The sequence below is a fragment of the Eriocheir sinensis genome, chromosome 7, assembly GCF_024679095.1.
Source record: "Eriocheir sinensis breed Jianghai 21 chromosome 7, ASM2467909v1, whole genome shotgun sequence".
NCBI classification, from domain to species: Eukaryota; Metazoa; Arthropoda; class Malacostraca; order Decapoda; family Varunidae; genus Eriocheir; species Eriocheir sinensis.
In genome coordinates this window covers 16,412,943-16,433,808 of record NC_066515.1, presented here as the reverse complement: position 1 = coordinate 16,433,808, position 20,866 = coordinate 16,412,943, and the positions used below count along the sequence as shown (strand labels likewise).

The window sequence follows — 20,866 nt, the reverse complement described above, 5'->3', positions numbered from 1 at the left end:
CCTGTCAATAACCTGAATATGAACAGCATACTTAACATATAGAGGATGATAATAACTACACCTACTATTATTACTACTACCACCCGGCCCAAAGCAGCCTCAGCCCATGGGTAGGTATACATAAAACAAATCCATGTACCATCATCATTTATTCAGGTCTTCAATCAGTCAAAACTTTCTACTTGGACACGAAGCATCCAGTGGGTTGGTCTCAGGTCCATATTCTTAAACGGATCAGTCTCCCATTACAACTATTTCCCAAAGCCACAGAGAAGATGAAAAGGGCTTTCATGGGTGATTGTTCTGCTCAAGATGCAGCAGCCGTGTAAAACTATCACTAGCATCACTAAACAGTCCATGGAAATCCCAGCAACTTCTACGAGGGGCTTTTAAAACAAGGGAACTGAGGCACCAATACGTTTAAAGATCCGGGCTATAGTCACACCCCATCAAGGAATTCCTCACACAACTTGACACAGAATATCTTCCCTACTCTATACATAGCCTAAAAATTTCCAGCCATCACACATACTAAGTCTTTTAAATGATCATAAAAAACTCTCATGCTTGTCCTCTTAGCCAATAGAGCCTTAAATACCAGGGGTGTGGAATTGGATATAGATTTCGACTTCAACTCCGGGAAATTCTAAGGTTGCAACTCACTCCACCAACCTCCCCCGTCCCCACTTCTGCAGTAGAGGTAGGCAAGTCAGACCCAGCCACACCACACTACATACCACCCAGCTACACATCACCGTGTCGTAAGGGAGTCGGAGTTGGAGATATATTTACCAACTGTCTCCAACTCTGACTCTAAATCCCACTCCAAACCCCTGTTAAATACAAACGCGGCCATGACTCCCGAAGTGAATATGACCTCGCCTACATATATGCTATCGCCTTACGCCTGACGTAGACGCGTGACATGGTGGGTTGACGGGTCCGAGAGGGTGAGTTATACACGACTACCCAGCGAGTGACAACTGAAGTGGCGATGATAATGAGTTACTGCATCGCTGGTGGTAACAGAACCGTAGCATTGCAAACACCCAACGTATGTGTGTGTGTGTGTGTGTGTGTGTGTAAGGAGGGAAGGGAAGGGAAATAGGAAGTATAGAAAAATTAAAAGACAGGAAAAAAGAGATAAGGAACATTTGAAGAGAAGGAATGAATGAGAAATACGAATATTGCAAAACTGAAGGAAAGAAAAAGGGAAGGAAAAAAAAGATAAAGAACGAATGAAGAGAATTGAATGACAAAAATGAGCCAAAAACTGAAAAGAGAAAACAGAATGAAAAGAAACAAGGAAGATAAAGAACATTTTGAGAAGGAATAATGATGAAATGAATGAAGCAAAAAAGAAAGAGGAAAAGGAGGAAGAAAAAGTAGCAATATTCACTATGGTCAAAACGTGTGTGTGTGTGTGTGTGTGTGTGTTTTAACTATTAGTATCTCTAACAGTACTTGTCCCAGCCTAATGTAATGTATCATGTATACGTGTGATTTCTTACCTACATGTGTCCTTACAAATACGTCTAACACCTAGTAATCTATCTCGTTGTTGGGCTCCTCCTCCTCCTCCTCGTACTTTGTCCCATTCTTGGCCAGGCGCTCGTCCTCCTCCTTCATCGGGAAGTTGTTGTAGTAGGAGTTGCCGTAGTCGGGGTAGTCTGAGGAAGGAGCGAAAGTTAGCATATGGCTTAGTGGTGGTATTAATAGAAGGCAAAATTACAGGGCTAGCTATGGATGAAGTTACCAATACTCTGCTTATATGAATCTAACACTTGAACTATAGTCTGAGGAAGGAAGGAAAGACTAACTATGGATAAAGTCACCAATACTCCACCTATATGAATGTAATACTTGAACTATAGTTTGAGAAAGAATTAGCATATGGCATAGTGGTGGTACTAACAGAAGGCAAAATTATAAGACTAACTATGGATAAAGTCACCAATACTCTGCCTATATGAATGTAATACTTCAACTATAGTTTGAGAAAGGAAGGAAAGTTAGCATATGGCATAGTGGTGGTACTAACAGAAGGCAAAATTATAAGACTAACTATGGATAAAGTCACCAATACTCTGCCTATATGAATCTAATACTTCAACTATGGTTTGAGTAAGAAAGGTTAAGGGATGGCTTAGAAATAGCATGAATGACAAATTAAAACTATAAAATTGCTAAAGAGAAGGATAAAATTACTTATACTCTGCCAAAACAAATCTAATACTACTAACTGCTAAACTAAGCCTTAAGTCCCAAGCTCTCTTACATAGGAGCCGATTGATTGAATGAAAGGTTAGAGATGATGTTACCTATTAGCAAGGGTGAAGGAGAGAGAGAGAAGGGAGGGAAAGCGAGAGAAAGAGAAAGGGAAGGAAGGCAGTAAAGAAGAGGGAAAGGAATGAATAGAAGAAAGCAGGCAGGGAGGATAGAGAGGAGGAAAGAGGAGAGGGAAGGAAGCAAGAGAAAAAGGAAAAGAGGGAGAGAGAGAAGGCTTAATGAGATATGAGAGTGGTGAAACAAAATGGTAAGTGTAATGAAGAGCTGTACAGGTGTGGTGTGGATACTAAATGTGAAGCATGGAGTGGTGAAATTGGTAAAATGAGACTCACTGAGGAGGTTTGGACATGTTACGAGAATGCAGAAGAAGAGATTGTAAGTGAAAGGGAAGAAAATAATAATAATAATAATAATAATAAAAGTTAGACAGATTACAAGAAAGCAGAGGAAGAGATTACAGGAGAAGTAGAAAGGCAATAATGATGACGGTAACAGTGGGACATATTACGAGAATGCGGAAGAGATTACAAGAGAAGAGGACAATAAAAATGAGAGTAAACGTGGGAGATGTCACGAGAATGCAGAAGAGATTACGAGAGAAGTAGTAAGGCGATAATAACAACAGTAACAAAGGGACATGTTACCAGAATGCAGAAGAAGAGATTACAAGAGAAGTGGGACATGTTAAAAGAGTGTAGAAGAAATTACAAGAAGAAAAGCAATAACAATGAGAGTAAAAGTGGGACATGTTACGAGAGTTAAATATAAAGGAAATAATAACAATGATAATAATGTGACTCCATAAATAAGAAATAAGTAGTAACATTTCCACAAGGCTTCCTACTCACCATCCTCCGGCTCCTGCTTGATCTTTATGCCCTCTTCGCCCTCCTCGCCTGGGCCTCTCTCCCTCCTGTCACGGTCCCTGCGGAAAATAAACAAAACATTAATATTCGATGATTCCCATAGTTGTTATCCTCTTCTCCTCCTCCTCCTCTTTGCACTTTACTTTGCTCAATTTTTCCTTTATCTTTTTTTCTTTGTCCCATTTTATTCATTTCCATTCTCTCTCTCTCTCTCTCTCTCTCTCACACACTGTTGCTCATTTTTCCTTTCTATCTTTTTTTTCTTTTCTATTTTGTTCACTTTCTCTCTCTCTCTCTCTCTCTCTCTCTCTCTCTCTCTCTCTCTCTCTCTCTCTCACTGTTGGTCCCTCACTTTACTTTGCTCAATTTTTCCTTTATCTTTTTTTCTTTGTCCTATTTTATTCATTTCCATTCTCTCTCTCTCTCTCTCTTACTCTCCCTCCCCCTCCTCACCTGTCCCTGCGGTGTTTCCTCTCCCTGGACTTGGAGCGACGTTTGCGGTCCCTGGACCTTGAGCGGTGGCGCCTCTTCTCCCTCTCGTCCCCTTCCTCGGGCATGCCGCCACGCTCACGGGAACGGGAACGACGGCGCTTACGGTCACGGCTACAGGGAAGAGGAGAAATGATTAGGGTTAGGGACAAAGGGCTGAGGGGTTGATGGGGTAGAGGAGAAAGGATTAGGATATGAGTAAGGGATGTGAGGTTGAGGTTAGGGCTGGTGGGGTAGCAGAGAGGCTTATGGTTAGAGTAAAGACTGTGGGGTTTGAGAATGGGGTTGGTGGGTTAGAGGGTAAAGATTGTGGGGTTGAGAGGTTAGGGCTGGTAGGGAAGCAGATAGGGTTAGTAAAAGAAATAAGTAAATAAAAAAAAGGTACAAGTCGTGGGGTTGAGATTGGGGCTAACAGGGGAACATATACAGGCTTAGGCAAATCTTCCTCAATTCGTAGTTATTGCTATTTTCTCTTTTTCTGCCATTAATGACACTCCAACCTCTTCAATTCTATCTCTTCTATATGGCTGGCATTATCCATTTTCTTTTGAGTTTATGTATCAATAGAATGTGGCTTAAATCAATAGGCTTACGGTTAGAATTGGTAGGAGCCGTGGGGTTGACGTCAAAGAGGGAGTTGTCAGTAAGAACACCAAGGTCAGAACTAACAGCCAGAATGTAGCGTTAAACAAATACTCGAGTTTATGAATCGATAGAATGTGGCTTTAATTCAAGAGGCTTAGGGTCAGAATTGGTAAGAGTTGTAGGATTAAGGTTTCAGACAGCACACACACTGAGAACAAAACCAACACCCAGGAACTTGGCTTTAACCCGGTAGCAGCGAGGATCATGCTTCTTAATGGTCCCTCCAAGCGAGAAAAATGAGAAAAAATCACCCCTCAAACAAACCATTTCATAAATATATCAAAGCATTTGTCATCAGATTATGTATCATCTATTTTTGGGGGGTTTGTATCATGACACAAATTTTCCCCGTCGCTGCTACACGGTAAAGCCACAAATTTGGCCCGTCGCTGCTACCAGGTTAAAATCAATCAGTCTCTTTTCTTACCTCCGTGACCTCCTCCTCCTCTCCCTGGGCTCCCTTTCCCTGTCTCTGCTGCGTGAGTGCCTGCGTTCCCTCTCTCGATCGCGGTCCACACGCTCGCCGCGGTCACGGTCGCTGTGAGCCGAGGACGGGCGCAGGTTACTGGTAGGGGGGAAAGACAAGGCGTTATACATGAGGAAAGACATATGGGTGTTTAAATATGGTCTTGGGTGCATGGAAAAGGGCTGCTACTGTGAAATATAATACATTTGATGAGAGTTCTGGGGATGTGATAGCTACGTACTGTGGGTGCTTAAATGTCATCTTGGGTGCATGGAAAAGACCTGCTACTGTGAAAGACAAGGCATTCAAAGTGAGCTCATTCTTTGTTTGTGTTTACTACAAGTTCGTCACTCTCCAAGTACTCACGGAAGGCGGTCCTCCTCTCGGCCGCTGCTGCCCCTACGACGGTCATCCTCGCGGCCTGAGTGCTTGATATTGACGTCCGGCCCGCCTCTCCGAGTGCCCCCGAGTCCACCTCCTGCAAAAGACGACGGGCATTGAAACCCCAAATGGCACCCGGCACAAGGGAAATAATGGGCCACTTCTACCAGCATGGCACAGCAAGACATTCAAGAAAACCACACACAGGGAATCAAAATTAAAGAAGAATATAGCACTTGTAGAAGAGGAGGAAAAGCAGCAAAGATGACATAGGAAGAATTAGAACAAATACAAATCACAAATAAACAGGGAAGTGAGGAATAACAAAGAAAAAGGAGATAAGTAGAAGGAAGAAGTAGGAGACAAACATAATAAAAAAAAGGGAAAGGAAGAATAATCAATAAAGAGAATTAACAGCAGAAATAAAACATAAGAAAAGGGAAAAGATAAAATCGAAGGGAAAAACGCCATTCCAAACAGGAGGAAAAAGGAAAAGGAAACAGGAGGAAAACAGAAGATCAAAGAAAAGGAGCAAAACACACACACGAAAAAAGGGAAGGAGAGAAAAGCGAAGGTAAAAAGAAAGAATAAGAGTAGGAAGAGTCAGGATAAAACATAGCAAGGAAGTTTAGGAGAGTAAATCGAAGGTAAAATATGTGTTCCAAACCCCCATGAGTCTTACCAAGGCGTCGCGGCAGCCACCCCTTGACGGTCCGAGCGCGTTCCACATCAACCAACACCCGGCGATTATCTATCTTCTTGCCGTCCGCGTGTTTGTAAGCCGCTGTAGGACGAGAAGACACCGTTAGTAGAGCCCAGACCCAGCCTTTCCCTTGACTGACCTGCTGCCTAGATTACTGACAAACAAACAAAAGGGTGGTGGAGTGGTTGGGCCCGTCCTGTTCTGCTGCTGCCGCTGGTCTCACTCTCGTCGCTATCCTGTCGTTACCTTCCTGGGCCTGACACCAACCAATGTTCATGAGTGAGGGAATGACAGGGGTGAGTTAGGGGTAGATGGGGTCAGGATTAAGGTTTAGGGTTTTCACAGCTGGTGGTGGAGTGAGTTTAGCTGTGGTGGTGATAGTGGTGGTGGTGGTTATCAAGGGTTATGAGGGTGATGTACTTGAAATACTCCATGAATGAGAAAAATAAAGGACTCGTACAGTACAGAACGCAATGCTTTCCACAGCACCCAACTACTAAGTGTGTATGTGCCTGAAAACTTGTCTCAATGAACTCTCCTTTTTGGCTTTGAACTAGTCTGCCTGAGCATTGATGAAGACTCTTTCTCCTGGTTCTGGCTTGGGGTATCAGAGCTAGTGTCAGGGTAGGATCGTCACTTCATACACGCCCGTCCTGCAAGCCGGCTCGGGAAGAAGTCATACAAAGGAAGATTAAAGCAGAATCAAGGGGTTATGGGGTGAAGGGCATGGGAGGGGAGCATTAGGGTGAGTGCCACGGGTTGACAAGTAGGGAAAGAGTGAGGAGTAGAAGGGAGGTCAGCTGGAAGACCAAAGACCTAAAGACTGTGTATGGAGGAAGATATGAGATGGAAGAAAGGCAGAAGAGAGGAGACCAGCTGGAAGACCGAAGAAGACAGAGTATACAATCGTCAAGAGAGAGAGACTCATAGCCTGTCCAACTCCTTAAGGAAAAATAAGGATGTTAAATGAAAAAAGAAAAATAAGAAGTGTAGATAAGTACTGGAGAGTAAAAAGAGGAAATGAGTATGTGAAAAGGAACTGCCATAATAGTGAAAATAAGACTACTGTTGTAAGGAAAGAGAATATAAGCATCTCAAGGGAAACGAAAAACAAAGATAGATAGATAAATTGGTAATATATAAAAATGGCTTAATATTGAGTACCTTTACCCTGATAAGCACAAATGGGAAAGACGTGTGTGAAGCGACGAGCCAGCCCTGTGTTACTCCTCTCAGTTTGTCATTTCTTTTGACATGTGTTGAATTTACTGAACATGACCTAGGCAAAGAAGGGTTACCTGATGCCAGAATGTGATCATCAGCTTGGTTTTGTTTTTCACTTGTTTTGCTTCTTTTCTTTAGGTTTAGTGAACATGAACTAGGTAAAGAAAGAGTGTTACCTGTGAGCCATACCTCCGTGGGTGGAAGGATGGGTGGGTGGGTGGGTGTGGGGGAATAGCCGTCATTTCCACCGCAGGGGGCGTCAACTCCCATAATACTTACCCCACTTACCCAATTTTTTTAACTTTTTGTTTTTTTTACATAGATTAACAAAAACAACAACAATAGAAAAAATAAAGGAAAATCATAACTGACAAAAAAAAGTAGTAGTACTGTACATTACTGTAACTAAGACATTCAAACTGGCTGCTTCTCTCTTTGGTTCTGAGTTGACAAAGAAAAAACAAAAACTATAAAAGTGAAAACAAGACTAAGGACAAGTTCTGACAAGCCATGAGGCCTCGGCAAGCTCCACCATACCTACCGCTGCTCTCACTTACCAACGACGCATGAACGAATGGCGACGGTCACAACTTACCGACGGTAGGCCCGGCGGCTACCAGCTACCTACCAAACACCCTCCCTGCCCCCCAACTATCAACCATACCTACCGCTGCTCTCACTTACCAACGACGCAAGAATGAATGCCGGTAGCCGACAGGTAGCTGGTAGCCAGGGCTACCAGCCACCTCCCAGACACCCCCCCTGCCCCCCACCCCCTACTACCAACCATACCTACCGCTCCTCACTTACCAACGACGCACGCACGAACGAACGCTGTTGATCACAACTTACCAACGGTAGGCCTTGGGACTACCGGGTACCTACCAGACACCCCTCCCCTCCCCTGCCCAATCCCAGACTACTGACATGCCTACTGCTCCTCTCACTTACCAACAACATACAACAAATGTTGCTGATCACAACTTACCGATGGTAGGCCTTGGGGCTACCGGGTACCTACCAGACACCCTCCCCAGCCCCATCCCAAATTACCAACATACCTACCGGTCCTTTCACTTACCAACGACGCATGAACGAGCGCTGGTCATCACAACTTACCAACGGTAGGCACTGGGCCACCAGCTACCTACCCCTGCCCTGCCCTGCCCAGTCTACCAAACATACCTACCGCTCCTTTCACTTACCCACGGATGTAAACGTTGGTCATAACTTACCAACGGCAGACACCGGGGCCACCAGTAACGCACCCTATCCCCCTTCACCACTCCAACCAACCCCAAAGTACTGACAATACCTACTGCCACTCCTCAAACATTACTTTCCAATCATAACTTACCGACAGTGGCACTGGGGGCTACTGACTACCTACCACCCCATAGCTGGGCCCTGCCTTGCCTTGCCTTGCCCTATGACCCCCCACCCTACCCTCACGCCACTTACCCAAGACTTACCCAGTGACTCACCTACTCACCATGTTGGATGTAACTTACCCACCACGGCACTTAACAACGCATATCTCTTCCCTCCTCTTGGCCCTTGTGATGCTGCCCCCCTTCCCTCCCCATTCTCTCCTCTTGCCCCGTGCGATGCTGCCCCCCTTTCCCTCATCTCAACCCTTGCCCCCTCACCTCCTCTTGACGCTGCCCCCTTCCTGGCCGATCCCTCATTACCACCTCCACTCCTTGACGAAACATGAGGCTGCAGGGGGCAATCCCTCACACTGGTCACACTTACAACACCACCAACTACACTTCCCTTCCTTGGTTCACTCTGCCAGCATCACCACCAACACCACTTCTCCTGCAACACCAGCAACTACACTTCCCTTGCCTTGGTCCACACCAGCAACTACACTTCCCTTGCCTTGGTTCAAACTTCCAACACCACTGACTGCACCTCCCTTCCCTTCGTCCATGCCTGCAACACCAGCCAGCCCCAGCAGTGACCCTCGACCACCTTGCAGCTTTGATCAACGGCTTTATATTTACAATGACACATCAGCCCTGAGTAGAGTACAAGTCCTCATGTTCTTCCCTTCCTCCTGTCCTGCGAATAGCCAAGTCACACTGGCAAGACAATAGCCAAATCCCTTCAGTGAACAATTACCTTATATCTAGCCCTGAGTAGTGTACAAGTCCTTATGTTCTTCCCTTCCTCCTGTCCTGTGAATAGCCAAGTCACGCTGGTAAAACAACAGCCAAATCTCTTCGATGAACAATTACTTTATATCTAGCCCTGAGTAGAGTGTAAGTACTTATGTCCCTTGCTCCTTGTCATGTGAATAGCCAAGTCACACTGGCAAAACAACAAAATCACCATGACATGACAATCAACACACTCCCTCAGCCAGTGAACAGCAATGCCAGCACGAATGTCTCTATTGCCAACAAACATTTTGATTCAACCAGTTAAACATCCAACCTGTAGCCAACTGTAGTGTGGAGTCCAGACAAGCTGATACACATGCACCACGGAACCCAAGAATCCTCAGACAGCTAGGGACAGGATAACACGTGGAAACTAGATGACAAACCACTCCTCACCACAACACAGCACGCCGCCAGCACTTACCGAGAATCCCAAGCTGAGTGTGTGTGTGTGTTTACCTAGTTGTAGTATACAGGGCCTGAGCTATACTCGTGAGCTTCCGTCTCCATATCTATAACTGTCTAGTCTTTCCTTAAACTGTGTGGTGTGTGTGGGTGTGTGTACATGTGTGTGTGTGAATGCCAACACCACCAATTCTGCTAAAGGCTTGTGGGTTCCATAATGCCTTCCCCCACTGTTCCCTTCACGCACACCCCCACACACTTCCATCACCCGGCCACTGACAACTCTACAACTCACTACCTCCGGCCAGCACCACAGAATAGGAGAATTTGGTCACTTGATCACAGGCGCTGTGTTACCAAACGAACCTTGTGAAATTCTAATTGATGGAGATATGATAGAGGTTTCTTGTGCTCTGGGTGTCATCAGGATCTCGAGGAATTACCCAGAGTATGAAAAACACAATCATAGCGACATCAGTTTGAATTTCACGCCATGCTGTAACGAAAAGTGCAACATGGAACTCAAATTGGGGCTGATATGATGGTGCTGTTTGATGATCTACATGCTGTGAGATCCGGAGAATACCCAAAGTCCCAAAAAGCACTATTATATTCAGTGTCAGTTTGAGTTTCACGTAGCTCTTTCCGTACTAACCTATAGTGAAACCAAATTGTCGAGTCCGTTTTGGCGTTGGCTCCTGTGGGTCCATTTCTCCCCTCTGCTCTGCCACACTGTCCCAACACCTATTTTTCCTTTCATATGTTACCTATAGCTTACATATGAGAGGAAGAGATAGGTGTTGGGAGTGTGTGGCAGAGCAGAGTGGAGGAAAGGACCAGCAGGAGCCTACTCTAGACCGGCCTCAACATATTTGGAAGACTATAGCTCCTGTGTTGAAGGTGGCCAGGCTCTCCTATTCTCTCGCACTGCCTCACCACGCCACAGAACCAAGACACATTTACACACAGTCCTCGGCCACCACTGCTGTCAGCTTTCCTGGCCTTTGTATGTGTTTCCTTCCACCAGACTGAGGCTCCCAACGCATGACTCAGATTGTGTTATGCCTGAGGAGTACCCTGAGTAAGCTGGGCATCCGTTCGTTTCATGACGTTGTCTGTATCAGTCAACGCTGCAAGATTGTCGTATGAATATAAACATGTACTTTTTTTTCTTTTCTTATTTTTCTCTTTTTAAACGGTAAGGGAGGCAGCTCAAGGGCGAAAAACAAAAGCACAACACAAAAGCCCGATGGATGTTGCTCTGATGAAAGAAAATAGAAAGAGGTCAATTTCAAGTGGAGGATAAGTTATCGTTCAGGCAAGATTCAATTGCACCCACACAAATAATGGCATTCAATCAAACTTGTCTTTTCTCCTACAGCAGAAAAAGGGCATAGTTAGTTGGCCATGGTAGATCTTCAAAGCGGAGTCACAATATAACTAAATGGGTTACAAATGCCATCACCCCATAACTTGATGAAAACTAACACAAAGCTAAAAAAGTGGACAGCCTCCCACGAACATGGACCACAAACCAATGCATGCCCAGCGATACTCAGAGGACAGCCGTTGATGAGTCACAGCCTGGCGGAGGACTGACACAAACGCCAAAAACACTGAACAGCGTGCGGCTCCAAGTCCATCGCACAAGGTCGCTGAATAGCTTTTCATGGCCCTGGGTTAAGGAGAAGGAGTGCATACAGACTAGCGGACAGACCCTTAGCCGGCCTCTGCACCCCCTCACACCTTACCCCCAAGATGCGAAGAGGGCCTTGGCACCTCCCATGTTCTCACCCCCAATACCCCCCTTAATGAGCCTCCCAGGAGAGTAAATGAAGGAGTAAGAGAGATGGGTCACTATAGAATCTAGTATAGTAAAGAGAGAGAAACTTGTAACAACCCCAGTAACTACCATGCCACTGTAATCACCCCCCTAATGATCTCTCTCGTATGAGCTGAATGCAAGAGGAACAGTGCCCAGAAGTGCCTAAGTAAGGACCAGAGAGCCACTGTTTTGTATATGGATTAAGGGAATGAATGATTTATCTCTGCGCGAGGCTGTCATCTGCCTCAGCACAATGCAATGCCTGTTTCTGTGTTGGGGCTTACCACACATACAAACCTAGAGCCGTGATCGCTCATAGGTAGCGTTAGCATTCTAGCCAGCTCGGAAGGTCGGCTGTACAGGGTGAATGAAACAAACAGCATTAGTGTGGGACCTCGGAAAAAGCTGCAGCATCAATTTTTATAATAATATCAAAAGAAAAACAGATGTAGAGAGCTGGCATGTCATAATGGATATCGCAAACCACTGTCCTGACTCTCTAAATGCTCCGCGTGCTGACAGCTCTTGCTTGGGGACCTGTGGGGCACGTCAGAGCATGTTATGGGGCATCCTAAACACGCACACAAACACATACACACAGTCACACACACACACACGCATACACAGGAATTCAAGGGACTTACCAAGGTGAACCGAAGACTTTCTAATGACGACCATATCATTAAACACACACACGTCATTTGCCCCTTTTTCACACCTAAAAAGGTAAATATATCTTAATGCTAAGGAAAAAAGGGGCATGATAGAAGACATTTCCAAACTAAGAACCCCAAGAACAGGACGGAGGACAGAGATACCGACCAATCTACTTCCAGGAAAATTTCAAGACAAGTAATGTGACGCCTGTAAAATCTAACCTCACCTAACACAACTTGTCCTTGTCATAAGTGGCAATGGCAACACTGAAGGATCAAAACACACTGCTCTTTGTCCCTAGGTAAAAAGAACACCAGGACTAGGTTTCAAGACACCGGCAGCCATGATTCAATGTCTATAAACTATAAATTCACCGAACACAACTTGGGGGTGTTAATAGAGGAAGAAAATGATACAAATACGATAACGTAGAGAAAAGGAAAAGACAAAGGAAAGAAAAAGGAGAAATAGAGAAATTTAAAGAAAAGGAAAGACATGAAAGAAAAGGAGAAAGAGAGAAAGAAAAAGAAGTAGAGAAATGTAATGAAAAGGAAAAAGAAATAGAGAAAGAAAAAGTAGAAATAAATGCAGGTAGCCCATGATTTACAATACTATAGGAAGAGCATGAGAGGACATAAGACTGATGAAGGAAAGGAGAAAGAAATTAAATTGTTGTCGAAAGATAAAAATATGAAGCAAACATAACCATACCAATCTCCACCAAGCCAAACACAACCATGCCAACCGAAATTAACCTGACACAATCATACAACCTCAACCAAATCAGACCAACCTAACTCAACCACAACCTAACCACCCAATCACAACCATACCAACCCAAATTAACCTCAACCATGCCAAACCAACCTACTCAACCAAAACCTCCCTTATACCATACCAAACCAGCCTGTTACCACACCAACCCAACCAAACCAACCTAACTCAATCTTAACCTAACCACCCAAACCCAACCAAATCAATCTAACACAACCATACCAAACCCAACCTAACTCAACCACAACCTAAACCTCACCACCCAAACACAACCATACCAAACTAACCTCAACCTAACACAACCATACCAAAACCAACCTAAAACAACCATATCAACCTCAACCTAACCACCCTAACACAACCAAACACCCAATGGAAAACAGACAAACGGCAAAAGGACGAGAGAGAACGACTAAGAGGATTGACAAGAGATGAAAAACAGGGAAGGAATAAATAATAAGAGGAATAAAGGAAGAAAAACAGAGAGAATGAATAAGAAACAACAAACAGGGATGGAAATGAATGAAAAGACAAAATAAACAAAAATCAATAATAATGGATAACGAAACTACTTAACATGTTACAAAGACGCAGAAGGAACCAGAACAAGACTACAGACCAAGACATCACCAGCAGAACCACTCCCATCATCATCACCACCACCACCATAACCTCCACTCACACTCCCCGTCACCATTCCCAGCACCACCAATGAGGAAGAAGGTGAAGGAGGAGGAGGAAGAGCTCAGACCAGGGACCAAGCCACTCCCAAAATCAAACCAACAACTCAAGGAAATCAAAGAGACAACCCATAGACAAATCCTATAGCTCTCTCTCTCTCTCCCTTCTTATATAGTGAACATGGGTGATCGAGGAAGAGGAAGAAGAGGAGGACAGACTAACCCACTTCCAATACCAAACCAAACTTGAGAAAAAACAAAGACATAACCCTGAGACCCATCCTATAGCTCTCTCTCTCCCTTCTTATATAGAGAACATGGGCGACCGAGGAAGAGGAGGAGGAGGTCACAGACTAACCCACTCCCAATACCAAACCAAGAACTTAAGAGAAAAAACAAAGAAACACCAGCCCCCTCACCCCCTCCAACCCCATAGCTCTCTCTCTCTCCCTTCTTATTTAGTGGACATGGGCAACCAAGGAGGAGGAGGAGGAGGAGGAGGAGGAGGAGGACACAGACTAACCCACTCCAAATACCAAACCAAGAACTTGAGAGAAAAAACAAAGAAACACCAGCCCCCTCACACCCCCAACCCCATAGCTTTCTCTCTCCCTTCTTATTTAGTGGACATGGGCGAGTGTGTCCAGGGGTTACGGGTACTCACAATGCATGTCCCTCTCGTGCTCGTACTCGATGAAGGCGTATCCGCGTGGCTTCCCTGTCTTGACGTTGTGAATCATGACGATCTGGTTGAGGGTGACCGAGGGAAAAATGTTAGTTATGATGGAGGGAGGGAGGGAGAGAGGTAAGGAGAGAGAAAGAATGATGATCTGTTGGAGGTGAAATGAAGGGAGGTAAGGAGTAAGGAGAGAGTGGGAGGAATTAGGGTTGCACCGATTAATCGGTAAATAATCGGTAATCGGCGTAATCGGCCACTTTGCCGATTAATCGGTAATCGGCCTTTTGACTGATTAATAATTTTTTTCTCTTTTATAATACAATGTAACAAAATATTAATAATTTTTATGTAAGGATGGTGGTGTTACCATAACTCTGATACCTTTCTACAGCATTTATTTCAAACAAGTCGCTAAACAAATGTATATTAGGTAATTCAAATTGATATATAAAATTATGATGTGAACTGAAGTACCGGTATTTGCTTCAACTTTGAAACTAGAAAAAAATTAACATATTACTTTATATTACAACCAAGAAAAATTATATAGCCTACCTATTTCAACTTGCTTACTACAGTAATTGAGTAATATCATTTACCATGCCTGCCATGCATAAGGAAACAAGTTATTGTAATATAATGAAAAGTACGGAACTAGACAAGTGATTTATCTCAGTACTTTAAATACTCACTGAGACACACTGACTGACTGACAGGCAAATGATAGCCTGTGGCTACATAAAGTTATTGTTTCATGTTAATATGCAGTAATCATACTGTATATTTTGAACTAATAAAAAAAAATAAAAAAATAAAAACATGAGTGTTTTTAGTTTAGAAGTAAACAAACACAGTATAACAGACAGTAAATTAGTAGAAGACTTCAGAAATTGATAAACTTTCTGTACACTATCATTTCTAGTAGCATCTAGGATCACCACAAGATCGAGAATACTGGCAAATTCTAACATATTAAAACCAGGATGTTTACACAAAGCAAGGCTAAATTATAAGTAACAAATTACTAGAACTATTTGCTTTCCATACAGGAGATGACAGTTGGGCAGTAAACAAAGTTGTAATCATGAGGGTTACAATATGTCTTTAACTTTGTGGTACCAGTGTCCAGTAATTAATGAAGATTAATCACATTTACAATTTCTAAATAATCAGCAAATTATTGGTTACCGATTGATCGGTAATCAGCCAAATTGCTTATCGGTGCAACCCTAGGAGGAATGGAGGGAGGTAAGGAGTAAGGAAGGAGAGAGGAGGAATGAAGGGAGGGAAACATACGACTAGCTCACACACACACAAACACACAACTTATAAGAACATATTACCAAAACTACAACTTATATTTTTTTCAGTAAAGGAAGCAGCTCAAGGGCAAAAATGAATAAATAAATGAATAACAATAATAATAGTAAAAAACGAAAGAAAGGAGCCTGCGTAAAAGCCTCAGCCGCACTCATCGTCTTAATAAAACAAAATAAAATAAATAAATAATAAAGAAACACATAAACAAAGCTCTTGTAAAACCCTCGCTCACACCCACCTTCTTTATGGGTCCGTAAATCTCAAACTCCCTCCTCAGTTTGGACTCTGAGGTGTCATAATTGATGCGGGACACGAACAGAGACTTGTAAGGGTCGGTAGTGGCGGCCTCATTGTTGTGGGGGTCCCAGAGAGCGATCTCCTGCTCAAGCTTGTACTGCATCTGCTCCGCCTTCTCCCTCCGCTTCCGTTCCAGCCGTTCCTCACGTGTCTCCACTCGTGTTGGTGGCGGAGTGTCCTTGGGGTCCTGGAGGGAAGGGCAAAGTAGGCATGATATAAGAGTTTTATTAAATTATTATCATTACTAAGAAAAATAAGATTGTCTTCTACACTTTTATATTCTTTTTAGTTTCCTCTCAGTCTTTTTTTTTTCACATCCATTTGTCCTCAATGAAGGGCTTTCCTGCTACTGCTACTACTACTTTACTACCACTACCAATAATAATAATAACAGCATTAATAATTAACTCAACATTGGTCCAAGCCTGGGTTAGGATTGGGTTAAGAGGAACAACAAGATCAAAAAGACTTGGAAGTGTTTGATATAGAGGAAGGATTAGCACTGGACCGAGCAAGATTGAGGAGGGTCATCGCAAGTCCAACCCCAAGAACAGAGGATGGATTATAAATGAAGAACATGAAAAAGAACAAGATCAACAACAACAACACCATTGGCCACGCACCTCAAATTTGCTCATAAACGAGAGCACCCCAGAGTAGCCATCGGTGGGCTTTTCCCAGGTGAGCTTGTCCACAGGTGCTAGGTAGGGTATGGGGTCCCGTGGCGCAAACAGCGCCAGCAGGTTGGGCGGGAGGTACTGCGTCATCTTGGAGGCTGTCAGGGAAAAAAAATGAATTAATAGATGGGGAATATGGAGATTAGCGTAACCTTCACCACCACTGACAAAAATGCTGTAGAGCGAAGTCTATTATTATCACTGCTGTTACTCATATGCATCAGAAACAATTAAACTTAACAATGTAACAAAACTAAACATATCCTAACTTAACCTGATCTAACCTAACCTAACTATCTAACCCAACCTTACCTAACCTATCTATGTGGGTGAGTGTAGGAGTGGGTGTGGTGGGTGTAGGTGAAATAATAAATCTAACAAACTAACCTAACCTGACCTAGCCTCTCTAATCTAACCAATCTCAACTGCCAACTAGTATATAGCCAAACCTGACCCCTCCCCTTGCTGACAAAATACAATGTGCTGGAATGCGCTCTTATGAATGTGTGGGTGGGTGGGGGAGGGGTTGCGGGTGTAAAAACCTAGGAAATGATACAAAACGTCAGAGGTCAGAAGGAGGAGTAGTAGAAGAAAAGAATTTGAAGAGAAGAAAGAAAAGAATAAGAAAAGAAAGAAGGAGGAGGAGAAGAAAGAAAAGAATTAGAAGGAAGAGAAGAAAATAAGAAGAGAAGAAAGAAAAGAATTAGAAGAAGGAAGAGAAGAAAAGAATATTAATAAGAAGAGAAAGGAGGAGGAGAAGAAAAGAATATTAATAAGAAGAGAAAGGAGGAGGAGAAGAAAAGAATCAGAAGGAGGAAGAGAAGAAAGAAAAGAATAATAAGAGGAAGAAGGAGAAGGAATAGAATTAGAAGGAAGAAAATAATAATAATAATAAAAGAAGAAAGAAAAGAACTAGAAGGGAGAAGAAAGAAAAGAATTCGGAGGAGGAGAAGAAAGAAAAGAAGAAGAAGAGGAAGAAGGATGAGGAGGAGAGGCATGAGGTAGAGATAAAAAAAAAATTACGCCATAATGCCAACACAAACCCATGGACTTGCAGCATCCCATCCCTCGCTAACACAATCTCCTTTCCACTCCCTAACTACACGTTAATACACCTCTTGGGCCTCCTTGGCAATAGAGGAAGAAGTAGGGAGAGGGAAGAGGCGGGGGCGGAGGAGGAGACGACCCCGAAAGCCATAATGCCGTGAACACAAGCCCTCCCAGCACCCCGTCACCGTTAACTCCCTTCCACGGCCTAACTACACCTGAAGGCACCTTTCTGGCACCACACAAGTATCCACGAGTGCCATGTTTACCTGTTGTTCCTCGTCAGGCGCCTCGGGCAGGTGTGTTGGCGTGGGCACGGGTAAATATTGACCTCCTCCCAACGTGGCTCACTGCAACATGGCGCCGGCCACCAGTGTTGCCAGCGCCGGGCCGTGCGTGGACTGTTCCCGCCCAAAACACGCCCAAAACCCGCGACCTTATAACAACCCAAAACTAGAATTATCAGTAGTGTGCATGTAATGATAATAATCAACGGTTTATTGAAGATGAAAGACAGCCTTGCTACTGAAAATAAACAAACATACAGAGCAAAGACTAACGGCCTTCGTGTACGGTTAATTATATCACTGTCCAGTGGCGTCGTTAGCCTTGGGCTTCCGGGGCTTGAACCCCGAATGTTTTTACTCTAGCCCCGAACCTTTTTTCACCCCCGGGACCCTCCAAAAAATAATAAATAAATATTCTCCACAAAAAAAATGCTGATGTTATTGACATTTAGTTCATAATAAAGATTACGTTTTGAAGCCATATCCTACCAGTAGTTTGAGCGGTTTGCAGTTATTACTGTGCAATCTGGGAATGTAGCTGTATGCGTTTATCTTAGGTGCAGGTGGTGAACGCAAACAGGCACCCCCCCCCCCCACACACACACACACATTCACATTATTTTTTTCGCTCACTGTTTAAACTTCAGCCCCTGATGTTTTTCTCTTAGCCCCGAATGTTTTGAACCCTAGAAACGCCCCTGTCACTGTCTCCACGCATTATATTAAGCAAATATTCTGTTTTTGTCTCAAAATTATAGTTTCTATGTGCAGTCCCTTAATTGTGCCTGCCCCCTACCATTATACTTCTTAAGCTTTATGTGCTCCCTTCATGTCAATAGTTATGTAATGTATCCTGTATTTGCCCTTCGATTTCAATCTCTTACATTAAGCGAGTTTATAACCCATCTATAAGTTTCCGAGGGGGAGGGATCGAGTTGGTGTTATTGACTACGGTGGGAGTGGTATATTATTCTTGTTTCTCTCTGTTCTCGCCCTCATGGGGATTGTACGCTGACATATGCCTCGTCGAGCTTTAATTAATTGTGGTTGAGGGACTGGGGGAGGGTGGAGGCGCGAAGCTGCTGCCCGAACCTCTCAGGTGTCATGGCCATGGTGGTATAAATTAATTTAGTGTCATGACAACTTAGTTACAAAGCTTGGGCAGTCCCAGGGCTTGGGCCGGAGTGCCTCCTCACAGGTTGTGTAGGCAGTGGCGAGTTTAGTCTTGATTGCCCTCTTCTGCACTCTCTCCAGCTGATCTCTCTGGGTAGCGGCGGAAGGCTAGACAGGCAGGTGAGTCGTACGTGAGATTGGGAAGGATGAGGCTTTGTAGATATAAGTAAGCTCACAAGGAGGAACGGCCACTTTAGTCGCCTGAAAAGGTATATATTTTCAAGACGACTGACAGATATAACATAAAAGGAAAAAATATTTCACAAGATATTACTGTAATGTACCTATATTAACACACACGATGTAAAAGAAATATACGATATAAATACCTAATTAATGTAAACATCTCTCTCTCTCTCTCTCTCTCTCTCTCTCTCTCTCTCTCTCTCTCTCTCTCTCTCTCTCTCTCTGATTCACCTTGGAGAGGCTAATGAGAGCTGGACCAAGGTCTAAATAAATATCTTGAGCTGGACCTCCATGGGCTGAAGGTGTGGCATGACCCGCGGCTGATCGAGGTCCCATAATCAGGTCAACGTCCGGTCGTGATAACCCCGAGGGAGGATGCTAATGTGCCACGTGCTTTCGAAGCCAATCAGCCCTAAAATCCACATGTTTAAGTAAAAACAGTCCAAAGCCGCCAACCAGCGAATTAAGTACAATCATTTTTCCCCGCCAACTTTCATTAAAAACAGCCCAATTGGGCGGGTAAACCGCGGGCCTGCAACCCTGCGGCATTATCCATATTATCGTACTCAGGATTTGTATTTTCCTTTATTCTGGCTCATAACCATCGTAACCACACAAATAATAATGTTCAATTATAGTAATCGTTTAAACCACTTATTTTTTATGTTTTTTGGCGAGAGTTATGAGGCAGGAACCGGAAAATGTACAATGTTCTGAGTTCGACAATCTTGTCACGCTAAGACAAACGCTAAATTCCAAGCTAAATAAAATTCCAACCATTGATAAAGATATATGATCGTGGCTTTTTTGTCAGTCTGCATATTACTTCTCTGAAACTTGAATGCCACCCACCCGCACGATAGAAGAAAATGAGTAAAAGAAAAAAAAGTGTAGGCATCGTCATTACCAAAATATGTTGCCTACAAGAAAACGTAATGGCCTCGATCTTCTCTTAGTTATTTACAGTAATGGTCTAGCTCGTTATATTTTTCATGTCTGCCAGGTACTAATAGATTTCTGTGGCCTAATATAATTACTTTTTTGTTTGTATGTAATGTTGTACCACTTTTCTATAGTAATGAAAAATCACTAATTATTCTTATATAATAATTGGTTGTCTAGTTATATAATTCAAACACATTCTAATAAATTTCTGTAAGGTAAAGGTACAGTTGAGGGCATACTCGATCTGTAGCTGCGCGTGGCCTCGGTGCTCATCTTCGTCACAATGGCCCGTGTGACATCCAGGTTGCCACAATGTACCTTCCCCAGGTGTCCCCAGGTACACATTCACCAGTTTGCCTTCCCCAGTTTACCAGTTTACCCAAGTACCCATTCACCAATTTACCTTCCCCAGTTTACCAGTTTACCCAAGTACCCATTCACCAGTTTACCAGTTTACCCAAGTACCCATTCACCAGTTTACCCAAGTACCCATTCACCAGTTTACCCAAGTACCCATTCACCAGTTTACCAGTTTACCCAAGTACCCATTCACCAGTTTACCCAAGTACCCATTCACCAGTTTACCCAAGTACCCATTCACCAGTTTACCTTCCCCAGTTTACCAGTTTACCCAAGTACCCATTCACCAGTTTACCCAAGTACCCATTCACCAGTTTACCTTC

At 43.6% G+C, this 20,866-nt stretch overlaps 1 protein-coding gene across 1 annotated transcript; it reads right to left on the bottom strand.

Annotated features, from left to right (window-relative positions):
• Positions 1–134: 134 nt before the first annotated feature.
• On the bottom strand, positions 135–18,018 carry LOC126993230 (U1 small nuclear ribonucleoprotein 70 kDa-like). Its single transcript, XM_050852100.1, has 10 exons — positions 17,862–18,018; positions 16,492–16,643; positions 15,810–16,055; positions 14,237–14,318; positions 5,819–5,920; positions 5,122–5,233; positions 4,717–4,854; positions 3,609–3,758; positions 3,138–3,214; positions 135–1,670 (listed from the first exon to the last, which is right to left on the bottom strand). The coding sequence occupies exons 2-10, from the start codon at positions 16,633–16,635 to the stop codon at positions 1,543–1,545; spliced, it is 1,179 nt and encodes a 392-aa protein (XP_050708057.1). The 5' UTR covers positions 16,636–16,643; positions 17,862–18,018; the 3' UTR covers positions 135–1,542.
• Between the last annotated feature and the right edge of the window lie 2,848 nt (positions 18,019–20,866).